This window comes from Caloenas nicobarica, chromosome 1 (assembly GCF_036013445.1).
Source record: "Caloenas nicobarica isolate bCalNic1 chromosome 1, bCalNic1.hap1, whole genome shotgun sequence".
NCBI classification, from domain to species: domain Eukaryota; kingdom Metazoa; phylum Chordata; class Aves; order Columbiformes; family Columbidae; genus Caloenas; species Caloenas nicobarica.
The window spans coordinates 69,635,048-69,648,533 of record NC_088245.1 but is presented as its reverse complement, the minus strand read 5'-3'; the positions used below and the strand labels follow the sequence as shown (position 1 = coordinate 69,648,533).

General features: G+C 36.3%; 1 protein-coding gene across 4 annotated transcripts in view; it reads right to left on the bottom strand.

Annotated features, from left to right (window-relative positions):
* Positions 1-13,486, bottom strand: part of DNM1L (dynamin 1 like) — a 42,393-nt gene that overhangs the window by 13,916 nt on the left and 14,991 nt on the right. For 2 of the 4 annotated variants that reach the window (XM_065631651.1, XM_065631668.1), the window contains exons 3-13: positions 10,082-10,120; positions 8,851-8,897; positions 7,538-7,609; positions 6,883-6,969; positions 5,923-6,085; positions 3,829-3,949; positions 3,077-3,208; positions 2,584-2,790; positions 2,265-2,385; positions 870-1,025; positions 671-760 (exon numbers count right to left, since the gene is read on the bottom strand). In XM_065631651.1, the coding sequence (XP_065487723.1) occupies positions 671-760; positions 870-1,025; positions 2,265-2,385; positions 2,584-2,790; positions 3,077-3,208; positions 3,829-3,949; positions 5,923-6,085; positions 6,883-6,969; positions 7,538-7,609; positions 8,851-8,897; positions 10,082-10,120 (1,235 nt within the window). The remainder of the gene's footprint in view (positions 1-670; positions 761-869; positions 1,026-2,264; positions 2,386-2,583; positions 2,791-3,076; positions 3,209-3,828; positions 3,950-5,922; positions 6,086-6,882; positions 6,970-7,537; positions 7,610-8,850; positions 8,898-10,081; positions 10,121-13,486) is intronic. The other 2 variants (XM_065631661.1, XM_065631677.1) reach the window with 1 other exon arrangement.

The following is a 13,486-nucleotide window of genomic DNA, read 5'->3' as shown; positions in this document are numbered from 1 at the left end:
GAAGGCAAGAAGGGAATTCATTCATTCATTGCAATACATTCAGACCTTAAGCCATTTTAGATATTACAACATTTGAACCAGTAAGAGATGGGTCACTATTGGGGACAGTGAGCATATAGAACAATTTTTGCTTTTCACGTCAAACATATGCAAAGTCAATACTGAAAGACTTTGTTTCCTCCCCAATAAGCAGACTAAAGCAGACTTCTGCATTAAAACGTATTTACTCAAAGCTAGAAGTTGAATTTTTAGTTCTCACTAAAGGGCATTACAAGCAAAATCAACATTTGGTGTTGATTTTATCTGCGAAACACACGGAGTAAGGACTATAATTTAATTTTCATCATTGCATCCCGAACTCTACAGCAAATGCACAGCTTCTGTTACAAGAGAGGGAAATATATCAGAAAGACTAGGAGATGTTAAATTGAAACACAGGGGACAACAACCTGAAGAAGGCTCCCCCCACCCCTTTGCCCCTTTGTTTTTTATCTACTAGTGTAGAAATTTCAAACCATCTAGATATTAAGTATCTAGCTACTTAACAAATACAAGGTAAGATTCCTTTAATAACTTGGGTCCCTGACGTTACAGAGAAAACAGAAGCATCAAGAAAGAATCCAGAAAACACACACTTTTTCCAGCAAAATTATAGTAGATAGGAAATTACCATTTCATTTGTGACAGGAAGTCTTCTACGCAGAAGACAAGTTACTACTTCAACTATGGCATCATGCAATTTAGGAAATCTCAGTAACTCCTAAAAACAAAAAAAATACTGATTAGACTTCCAGAATCTTTTAGGGAAGTGAAGGGGAAAAAAAAAAGCCCAATAATTACAAATATAAATCCAAAACATGCTTTTTTACCTGTGTACTGTAATTACTACAATGCTGGATAATCCTCTGCATTTCTTCATGAACCAGCTCCACACAGCGCAAGCTGGGCTCTTCTAAACGTTTGATTTGCCTTTTTACCAGCAATTCAAATGAAACTTCAGGAACAAACAAGGCAGGACGGGGACCCTAGTTCAAAAGCAGGGGAAAAGCTGCTGAACTGTGTATTAAAACAATAAGCATTTTTGAGAAGTAGCATCTGATGAAGCCCAGAATAAATCAGGTCACAGTGCTCGCACCCAAAAGAACACTCAGAATAGGTCTTAAGAGTAAAATAAGTTACAAGAATAATTAAATATAAAAGTTATAAAACAAAATTATTATTTGTAAGACAAACTCTGTGATAAATAACAACTAAGCAGCATCTTTATAGAATCTTGATGATTTATACCTACTAATGTCACTCTAAGCTTACAACTATGAACAATTTTTTCACATTTTTGGATCCAAGTTTAAACTAAATCTATTATAAGGCAAAGCCATTATCTTCCTAACTTTAGAGAGAAAAGTTACCACTCTTTATTTGACAGTCCTGGGCATACACGTCTTACTGCAAAGTAGGTGGGTTTGCTGTTAAGTATAATCATAACACAGTGGTACTGATTTAGTGTTTGAGATAATTTCATTTATGACCATACAGACCAATGCTTAGCTATGCATAAAACATTTTTTACCTTAAATATCTTTTTTTTTTAATTAAATGACCTGTAGAGTACTTATTGACTGTGCAGAAACCTGAGTGCCTGTACACACCCAAAAGAACACAGTACAAAAGCAGACTTATGAGTTTGACATCCAAAGTCAAGCTCTAAGGAGTGAATATTCTATATACTGCAAAATTTAAAAGTGAACTTACTCTGTTAATTCTTAGCAACACCAGCTCCCATATTCACAAGAAACCAAGACTGTCATGTAAACACTGAACCACTGAAGAGTTGTGTCCCTTAGCTAGAATTAAAGTATCTGAATGTGGCCCAGTCCATACATCTCAGTCTGAGTCTTCATAACTAAAGTAAGTGTTTAATGTGAAATAAATGCAGAGGCAATCTTCCATCACCATTTCTGTAATACCTAATAGCTTCAGCATAGGGTTGCCAAAGCTGGGCCTGAGCTTTATTTCAGCCTGTAAATAACAGTAACGAGATGTAAGCATTCACCTTAAACTCATTCCGTTTAAGATAATGGTTGCAAATTTGGATATTGTTATTTTTCCACTTAAAATACCAAAAAGCAGGATTCAGCCTCTTCATATTAACTCATTCAGATGAGATCATTAATCCATGTCACTCGAAGAGCAAAAATTGTTGACACTTTATCTTCAAATCCAACATATAGCTACTACACTTAGCAATAGGGGAGAACACTCACAGTAGCATTTCTAATGGCAGTCAGAATGTCAATTGTGTTAAGGCCACCCAGTGGGTCAACAGATTCTAAAGTTCTTCCAAAGGTCTCATGAAAAATGTAACAGATTCTGGCTCCACCGCATCTGAAAGAATAAAATAACAACTGAAGTAGCAAACAAGAAAAAAGCTCTCATTGCAAATATTTCTTAAAGTTGCTTGGATTCAAGTATTTTTGAGTATGTTACACTCCAGTGTAGTGCTATTGCCAATGAAAGCCAGCAAGAGCCACTGGGTCAATCTAACTGCTCAGTCAATATTCTAGAAAACCATTTGGTACTTACAGCTCAGACGTCTCTATGTATTTTGCTGTTCCTTCAATCGTGTTACAATATTCTGTGGCAAATTTGGTTATAAGCTGCAATAAAGTGGCACTTTTATCCTCAACAGGTTCCCCATAGCTGTTCAGTAGCGATTGGTACTGAGCAGCTAAAACATTGATTCTGGTTTTCAGTTCTGGCAAGCAATCCCTGATATGATGCATCAGTAGTCTAAAAACAGAAAACAGTCCCTCATTAGAAGGGAGTAGTTTCAGCTTTATGATATCCATCAAAACAGAAGACAGACAGTAATCACCAAAGTAAAACATTTACTCAGGAAAATTACAGTAAATTCAGAAACTGAAGTTGGAACCAGAGTTTTCCTTAATGTATCACTGTACAGCACCAATAAAGAAAGGAGCAGTAAAAGTAATGTTTACACATATTTCTAACACACAAATGTATATCTTAGAGTATCTTTAAAAGCATACATTTTATTTTACATAATACATGATACCTGTTCAGTGTTCTAGCAAGATACTTGGTTCCGTTTCGATTGGCTAGGGAAGGATACTTCTTTTGAAGAAAACCATACTCATCACGAATGGAATCAGCTACACTCTTCTTATTATTAATATCCAACTGACTCCTGAAGTTAAAAAGCAGAGTTACGCACTATTAAAAAGATGCAAAGTAAAAACAATTTACACTCCTCCTTCTCTAGACAGGACATCTAACTGGTTTTTGCTTTACACACATAACTCATCTTGCTTACACAATAAAGGGTTTTATTTGTTGTCCCATGCAACACAGTCAACAAATCAGCGTGGGCAGCAGATGTACACAGACTAAGCAGCACTTTTATCAAAACTACATGAGATTTGACCTAGCTAATGCAAAAAAATGAAGCTAACAGTACTATAGCCATATGCAGTTATCACTAATATGTGCAAGATCTGTACTGGATCAGTGCTAATGTGAACAGCTTGACCAGGAACATTCCTCAAGCTAAAAAACAACACTGGAAAGAAGTGACGCTACAGTTCTTTTAAAATAATTGTTCCTACTCCTTTCTAAATTAGCAGTTGGTTGAGTGGAAGAACAGACAGGCTTTTGAGAAGTGAGCAACAACCTTCTCGCTTGCTTATTCAAAAGTTTATCTCAACATCAAGTAACCTTATTCTTAAAACCATATTCATGGTTTAAAAAGACAAAAGCATTACTTCATATTAACACAGTTTTAAAAATAGCTTCAGTGTGCTCACAGACCTGTTCACTACTCCAATGATGCCAAGTTTGACTGGAATCACTCTTCCCATGAGCACATCCATAGCATCAGTGCCAGCATCCATGAGATCCAGCTTTGTGATAACAGCGAGGGTTCTCCGACCTACCAAAAGGAAAACTCACACAGATGTTTTGTCTTGATCAGGGTAGCTAAAACTCATCCTTCATTAAGTTCCTCAGACAGTTGCATGAAGTGTAATGCTGCAAACCAGCAAAGATGAGCACAAGACCATGTGGTATCAGTCCATGTGGAGCCCCTTATTAACAGGAGTATAAGAAAACATTTGGCAGGTAGTGCTCCCCACAAAGATTTGGTTAAAGAGGAAGGTTTAGGCACCATGCAGTTTGACGTTATAGTCATTACTGATTACAATAAAGATTTTTGCACACTACACGAGATTAGAGGCCTTACTAAGCACTTATGGAGAAGACTAAGGCAGGCGATTCGCAAGTGTGAGTGGACTGAACATATTTGTAGCATATATGTATGACCAGACATAATGTCAATCTGTTTAGAACTGTCTTTGAAATACCACTGCCCCCTGGAGAAGCTGCTAAAAGAGGCAACAGACCCACTCCCAGCATAGTGGATCAAATACACAGCTGAAAGCCCCAAGGGACTGAACAGCTTGAAATCCATCCACTGAAGAAGCTTTAGGAGATTTAACTTTGTTAATGAAACATATTTGTATTGAATATGTGACTCAATGTTTTCTGAATTAAAACTAAGCTTCTTATCGGACACTGTGGAGGAAAAAGTAACCTAAATTCATTAAACAGGTAAATATTGCACATCTAAACAGGTAGGCTAACACACACAGGATTTGTCTGAGACAATATCTCCTGGGCTCTTGGGTCTGAAAAACACACAGCAATAACTTTTTTTTTAAATATAACAACACTTTTTGAGTCTAAAAATAAACCAGTATCTCAGGGAAATCAGTAGATTCTTAGGACCTGAAACTTTCAGATGATGCAAGTCAGAGAGTCTACCTACTTCACTATTTCAAGTTCTCATTACATACCATTATTCCTACAGAACCAGCAACATGAGCTGCCTCTCCAGACCTTTAAGCTTTAGAATTTTGGGAAGTGATCCAAAAGTCACAGCTGATCATTTTTACAGGGGTACATTAAAAGGAAAGGGTCTGCTGCCTTGAACCAGGACAATTTGACCGAGAAGACTGCCAGAAGAGGTTCTCCCTCAAGGTTACATGGCTGTGGAACCATAAAGGCTTAGGCAGACATGGCAAAGTAGACTCAAGAGTTTGCAAACAATCAAGAAATCTTATATCTGATGGGAAGAAAAAATTGAGAGTACAGCATACCAACACTAAACTTTAGCCTAATCTCAGTATATCTGTTTTCCAAGTATACTCCTCCATATTCTTTCAAATCACACAGTACCATTTATTAGTCGATAGCACTTTCTATAAACAAGGAGCAGACACCCAATAGTTTCAGACTGGTTTCAAAGTGAGTAGGTAAATATAAAATTATAATCCTCTTTTAAATTACAATTCAAATCAGTTCTGTCACATAAAGGCAGGCCATCAAAATGGATACTGATAGTAAATATTAATTTTATTCTTACTAAAAGCCACTAAACTAACAGCCAATCAGTCAATTACTAGCTGTAGGATGGCATATTTTTACTACTAAAAGAAATGACATTGGACAATAAAGCATGAACTCATCCTAACAGACCACTGTAAACTACTAAAATTCTCAAAACCCCCAACACTCTGTAATGCCATTTTGCTGCTCTGGAAGCACAAGTGGCTCCTATGGCTACTAAAATAGTTTTCTGGCCTGTTTGTAAGCCAGAAACCTATTGAATATTAATTCATCACAGCATTCTCTGAGTTGCAGAGACTGCAGCAGGAAGTCTTTAAGCAAATATAATAATTGTATTTTCTAGGAAATGCAGTGACATTTGTTGGGGGTTTTTTGTTGTGGGTTTGTTTGGTTTTTTCCCTTCACTTTTTGCTCAAACTACTTCAGTTTTATCTTAGGATTTAATTAAAAAAAAAAAAAAAAGTTGAACTACAGGATCTAGTTTTTCCTGCTGCTTACCATCTGGATCCACCTCCCGTGCAATTTTAAGTGCTTCTGAAGTAGCCATGTCTGTGTTAGCAGCTGTGACTGCCAGAATAATTGAATTTGGGTTGCTGATGAACTGAAGGATTAGCTCTCTTATTTGAAGTTCAATGTCCTTAGGCTGATCACCAACAGGCACCTAGAGAAAAAAACAACAAAGAACTGTTCAAAATTGTGTAACTATGCTTGTGTGAGACCACTCATTGAAAGTTCACACCCTATACCATGGTATAAGATAAAAGTTTTCCAGACCTTTCCTTTCCCCTTCACAAACAAACAGGAAAGAAAAGGAAGATCTTGAAAGGTATAAAAATAAAAATCATTCTTATAGAAATAAGAATCAACTATTTGATACTGCTGTCAAGATGACTTAGTATCCAAAAACCACCTGCACAACTGGCAGAGTCGGGTGTGTATGTGTGCATAGGCAGGGAAATAAGTCATCTTGTCATCTTTGTGCCACAGAAAATGATTCAGTATAAAACCTGAACAAACAGGACCTGAACATTTCTTCTAGTGTATCCTCTTTTTATATAACTTCTTACACAAAATATGCAGAGCAACTTCCAGAGAAGCAACGTGGAAAACATTTTCAAATTTGTCAACTATTCGTCTCTCTGCAGGTACAACTTTGAAACTCCGTGTGCTATCTCTTCTACTCAGAAGAACCGGCAGCCCGCATGCTTCAAACCCCTCAGTTGTATATACACAGAGGAAGAACTTAAGCAAATCTACCTCTTACAACAGCAAAGAGCACCAGAAACCCAAATCTTCCCCCAGAAGATGGTGACATCTCAAATTTATATAACCAACTACCTAACCTGAGGAAAGCTGTTTATCTAAAAATACAGAATAATGCCAAAGAGTGAACATACACACCCTGTTTCAAAATACACTGTTCACAGTGAGTCAGGAGAGAAACATTCTGCATCTTACCTTTGTCATTCCAGGTAAATCCACAAGAGTCAGATTTACGACATTAGATGAAAAAATCTTAAGATGAATAGGTTCAGGACTGATCCCCTAGAAACATATTAATAATAAAAATTAATCACTGTACTGGATTATTTAAATGCACCCTTTAGAAAGCCAGAAACTGTAGTTTCACACAAGAAAAACTTCTCTTCCATCATACACCTTGTAACTATGTGGTGAGGACAAAAAGCCAGCCACATCTGCCAACAATTCCTTTGGCTTTGGAAGCAGCCCTGTTTTCCTCCTCAATATAATCCACAAAGCTTTTATACTTCAGTGATTACATAGATATGTAAGAATAGCACACCCAATTTTATAGTTACACATAAAGCCATGTATGTGGAAAAATGGAAGCAAGTTTAACTTGAAGGTTATTTTCTACACCATTATTACAGAAACTTTGAAGTAAAGCAACAGCAATTCTCTGCAGTTTCTTTTAGCTGAAATCATTTATCTCATGAACACTGTGAAAAAATCCCAAGATAGCAAGCAGCATTACTGTGTTCTTCATTAGAATAGTTCAATGCTTTTCACTTCTAGCTGCCAAAATGTTTAAGAAAGGTTTAAGCAGCAAGAGAATCTATACTAAGACAAAGATGGACAGTGCAACAGTTACCTTATTATTTCCTGAAATCCTCTCTGTTTCATTTTCTATTTCCTGACGAATTTCATCAAAATCTGTATAGATCTGCGGTACAGAAGAAAAAAAAATGTTTAAAAATCAAAGAGAGCATCCATTTATCTAATTGCAAAACAATGCTCTCTTCTCCAAGAGACACTGCAAAACCGTAACTAAGTATACAGAACGTGAGCCCTTCAGGTTAGCCCTTAAGCTAATGCCAACAACAATCATCAGTGCTAAAAATTACAGAAATTGGAATTCTGGTATTTAATCTGTTGATTACTACTGTGAGATGACAGTTATTAGCACTTATTACCCCATCAATGTCAGACAAGGTGTAGAACAGTGTTTACCTAAAGTGAATTTCAAACACTTAATTCTATTTCTAATCTAGTTGCAATCCTTTGAGGTTAATAAACAAGTAGCCTGAACCTCTTCTCATTTCAAAGAGGATGAACAAGGACAGAGTTTCATTTCAAAGTTCTTCCACTCTTGTCAGAACTATTCTCCTTTCACCAATCCAAAATAAGCTAGTACAGAGCTACTCTTGCACAGGTTCCTGCTGCCTTCCTCTCTACATTACATTGCATTTCTGGCACTGCCTAGAAGGTGAAGAAATCAGCTTAAAGTGACAAACACTGTTCAAGGCCAGGCTGGACGGGGCTTTGAGCAACCAGGTGTAGTGGAAGGTCTCCCTGCCCATGGCAGGGAGGTTGGCACTAGATGACCTTTCATGCCCCTTCCAACCCAAACCATTCTATGATTCTACGAAATAATTCATCCACCAACAAAAATTACTTTATTCAAGCAAGGAATTAAGTTTTGACTCTCTGACTGAAGTCATAGTTCATCTCAGTTTCTGCTTCTCCCCCATGATGCGCATTAAGCTCTTCTTTCCTTTTCATCTCTTTCTAATAAATCTCTGAAGTAGTAAATTCTTCACTGGACTGTAACAACTTGTGATTATATACTTCCTTGTTTTTGCAATGTCCATTCTAATTTCCCAAGGTACAAAAAAGAGAAATCAACAAAATAACACAACAAATATCAAGATAAATAACTTGGCAGAATCAATGACCCACACAACAGGCAGCCATTGATAAACTTTTTGTCTTGAGATTAAAAGAATGCTTTCAGAAGTTTTGTACTCATAAAAAGTAAAACAGAAAATCCTCAATAGTCTGGCATATAGTATAGGAGGTAGAATAATCTCCTTTTTGGGAAAGTCAACGGAAGAGATACAGAACTAAGTATAGATACAATAGCATATTTATGATGCTGCTAGTCCATTACCTGAGTAAACATACCTTATTTTTCGTGTGAAGAAATTTACCCCACTCTTCAGCATCTATCTCTGAAAACAAATAATTGATACATGAGGAAAAGGAAGCAGATGTTTCGATGACATTTTTCTGAGAGCATGTTTGTTGAAAACATGGGTTTCTTTTTTCAAGCAGCAAGAGAAAAATTAGTCTGCTTTCCACAATTAGATGTTAAATAGTTCAGTACAAATACACTGATGATTCTGCTTATTTAAACATTGCATCTCATTACTCTTTTTAATTTGTCTCTCTTACATAAGGTCCACCTTCCTAATTGTGACTGAGCCAATCAGCTATCCTACCATTTTTCAGAAATGGTCTAGTCCACTAACTATCGGCTTGCAACAGAAACCAAAAGAATTATTAGCAATAGCTTAAAAAACCTGACAAAAAAATACCAGCTTTTAGCATCTTTTTTTTACCATGCAAGTGAGATCAAATTACAGCTGAAAGAAAAGGTTAGAAAAACCTGTAGAACCCAAACCAAGCAAACAGAAAATACATAAGAATTCTGCATAACAATGAAGTCTTAGGAGAACATGTCTCTTCCCAAATCTGTCAAGGACCAAACGTCTTAACTATTGTCAGTCACCACTGACATCCAAAATTACTTGGGGACTATTCAAGTGCGGTCCCAGAAAAACAGCAAAGGCGGTTTTGTCAATTCCTGCTCAGTAGCGCAGGCAGCAGTTTGAATCACACTGCGAGATACTGACACTTCCACAACAGGGTTTCCAGGTATTAGTGATAACTTCCATTTCAAAGTTTTTTGTTGGTGGTTATTTCCACTCTGCTCCTCGATACAGCAATCTGCTCTAGAAGATTGTCTACAAGAAATATGGCCATTCGGTAAACACACTGCTCACCTACAATCAAGTCATTTTTCAAAACATTTTTTCCACTCCAGTTGAATTTCAAGACGCTAATCAATAAGAGATTTTTTTTAAAGGATTTGGGAATTAAAAGTGCAGGAAATTCTATGAAGCAACAATGGCACAGAAGAAAAGCAAAAATCATCTCATTCTAATGCAACAAGGTCAGAAAACTAAAAATCAACCAGATCACAATAACTCAGCAAAATAATCAATCACCATAGTAGCCGAAGTGTAAAAATAAAAGTGTAATCAACAACAAAGTAGCATGAAATGTATGTGGTTTAGTGTATATAAGCATGCACTTTATGCATAGGGAGTAAAAGCAAGTGGATAAAGGCAACCTTTAGAAAGGTGTCTTGGATTTTTCCATGTAGCAGGGTCTGCGGTTAAAGAGAAACAGCATTGAATGATGTTTAAAATTTTTAATACTATTTAATATAGCATTTTATTAACTTTCAGTACCAGACTATATTACAAAGATCACAAATGCATGCAGACAGATGTGCATGCTATTCTACTACTGATGAGAACAGGTAACATATTAACAATATGCACAGAAATAAGATCTTAACTAAACGCTGACAAATGATGCATAATAATCCGATATTCTATATGACAAAGTTTACTTGATGATGACTTTATTATTGCTGTTCATCTAATGCCAACAGCTCACAATATTTTTATCTGAGCACAGAAAACAGCACCATTAGGTTCTGCAAAGCTGAACTTCTTTGGTGAAATATGTTTCTCATCATTTACTCATGGCAAGAATGTGGGAGTAAGGAAACACCTTTAATGTCACTGGAAGTAATATTACTGTATGGGAAAGAAATTTGAGGTTTTGCATCAATCTTTCTACTGCTCAATTAAAACACCAATTATGGCAGTTCTGAGACAGATTTTAGAAGAGACAACATTAGCTATCACACTTCTCAACTTTTTCATTTTCTGAAAACGTTCATGAAAATCCCATTACAAAATAAAAAAAAACCTTTTTATTGAAGAGTTGATGAGTTTACGACTCTGTATTTGTATTGTATGTGATGCCAGTGGAGCACCACAGAAGTGCAAGAATCAAAACAAACTGATGAAGACATTTTTGGCACATGCCTGTTTGGCACAAAATACAAGTAGCGCAGCAACCGTCAGTTCATCAGTTTGGAAAGCCTAATAGATCTGGGGAGTTATTTTCATGTCTTGCTCAGGTGGGTAAGTCAAAGATTTATCATCAATGGAAATATGCTGATTTAGACAGACTGATCCGTTAAGAAAATAAAACTAAAAAACAAACTACTTTTATCCTTACTGTTCTGCAGGCACAAAAGCTATGAAGAAACCATTGTTAGGAGGCAGCTTTTGCTTGTCTTGGTTGGTAAACAGGTAAAATTACATATCAGTCTCCAAAATAAGTGCAAAATGAAAGGGCTTATTAATTGTGGGTTATTAAACAGGCTTAGTCTATTTCCAGTTCAGAGGAAATAAAACAAAATGCACATACAAGAAACAACTACGGTTATCTTCAAGACTGTATTGCTCATCACCTCTTAAAAATTGTATCTAAGAAACTGAAGACAGGCACAAAGCCAGGAAGAAAAAGATACAGCAAGAAATGCCACCATCACATTTGAATGATATGGATCAAGCACTCTCCTGTGATGTCCCTCCTAGGAAGATGATGTTCACCTAGGACACACTGTTTTAGCCTTAAATTACTGTTTTTGTGGTGGCACAGGAATCTGCAGCTGGGTATTAGGCTTGGTTATTGGTATAAATAAATGTTTTGGTTTAGTATAATCTATTAACATTTAAAAATACATATAAAAATATGCATTCTAGTCAGACGCAATTTAATTAGTTAACATCTGTAGATCAAAGGAGACTGAACATTTTTGAAGCTTTAACAAGCCACAAGTTTTCTTTGCTATATATAACACAAAATTGAAGCCACGATAAATTACTCAGTCTTAACCTCAGCCTTAGTGCACAAAAAAAAAAAAGAGAAGAAACAAAAGTTAAAGAATAAATGCAGTTTCCTAAGGTGTACAGAAAAACTCATCTGGTCCAAGTATAAGCTTTTAGAATTTTCATTTTATACAGTGGGGAAACCCTTGCCCCAGCCTTCTGAGGAAGTCTGTCCTGACACCCATTTAATATTTGAGAAAGTTCCCAATAGCTCAAAGTTAATGCAAGGGAGTTTGTAAGAAAGGAGGAAGGATTTGCATTACTCCAAATGCAAGGATGCTTGAGGCAAGGAAAAATACCCTAATTAGCCTACATTCAATAACCTAATGTTCTGGTTTACATGTAGAACATTTTTTTTTTTTTATCACTAGTTTCACTGGTAAATCTGTCTTCCCTGGTTATGTTGCTTTCTGGAAGCTTTTTGGGCAAAACTTTAAGGTGAATTAATCACCCAATTACACACAAGGTTCAATGCTAGATAAAATTGTGCAGAAATGACATTTTGGTCATTATAAAATTAAGTATTACAGATTATAAGAACTTACTAAAATATCAGCTATTAAGTCCAAACAGATCCTACCTTTAAAAACAAAAAATCTCCTGAATAAAGCAACAATCTGTTTTTCTAGCTTTTCATATCTTGAAGTGAGACCTGAAAACTTTAATTAATATACTGAAAAACTAGACATGATTATAGTATCTTTCTCAGGACTGTCCTCCACCAAATTGTTACCTGTTACCTTCTATACTGCAATGTTCCTCTCAGAAACTCAAACACAGTACAATGCCACCTGACTTCAGTTATTCATGTATCTCTTCTCCCGTCCTAAAGCAGGAGAAATGTTCTTCACACACAAAAAGAGCATCAAGAAGCTGCTCAGAGTCATAAAAGGCTCATCACCACAGAGGATTTCTTGCAGCATGACAATGAGAACTTGCCAAACAGGAAAAAGGACAAAAATCAGCAAAGTATGAATAATCTCAGCTGTTTGCCTAACTTTTGAGTTCCCATACCTTCAGAAGTCTTGGACCCTGCAGACTACCATCCAAACTCTCTTATTCCCCCCATAACCTCATCCTTTCCTAGCTCTTTCTCTAAATAAAAATGAAAATCAATTTGTGAACAAAACACGTGCACATCTTCCAAACCCTTCTGTATGTTGTACCATTTTTTCCATCCTTGACAGTAACTAAACAGCAAGCTCTTTTGAGTGAAAGCTCTTTCTCTTGTGCTTCTACAAAGCTAAGTACAACGAAGAAGCCCACAGTTTGGGAGCCAGGGGTAAGAGATTTGTATTTGAAGTAGAGAGCTAAAAGCTGACAAACAGTGTTGATTTAGCAAGCAACAGATCTGTATTAATTATTCCTGTGTAATATACCAATTCTATCTGTTCAGAATGTGAACAATGTTCAGTTTCTTACCTTGGACAAAAAAAAGAACCTATAAATGTTTACTAATTGACCATTCATACATTCCCTTCCCATTTCCATTTCCTAACAAAAGGATGAGCTACTAGAATGGGTCTTAGCTACAAGACCAATTTAATAATTCACGAGAGCAGGCCCAGTTCTCCCGTAAACACTGCTTCTCTTGCAATTTGATAAGAGAATACCACATGCATGGTATCACCACAAACACACCGTATGTGCTGAATCACTAGAGGCTAACAATAAACAGCAAAAGGATAATTAGACAAAACCACACACATCCCTGTAGAATATATATATCAGTCTGAAACATGTTATGAAAACACACCACTTCGTATTAAACTGCAAATTCATCT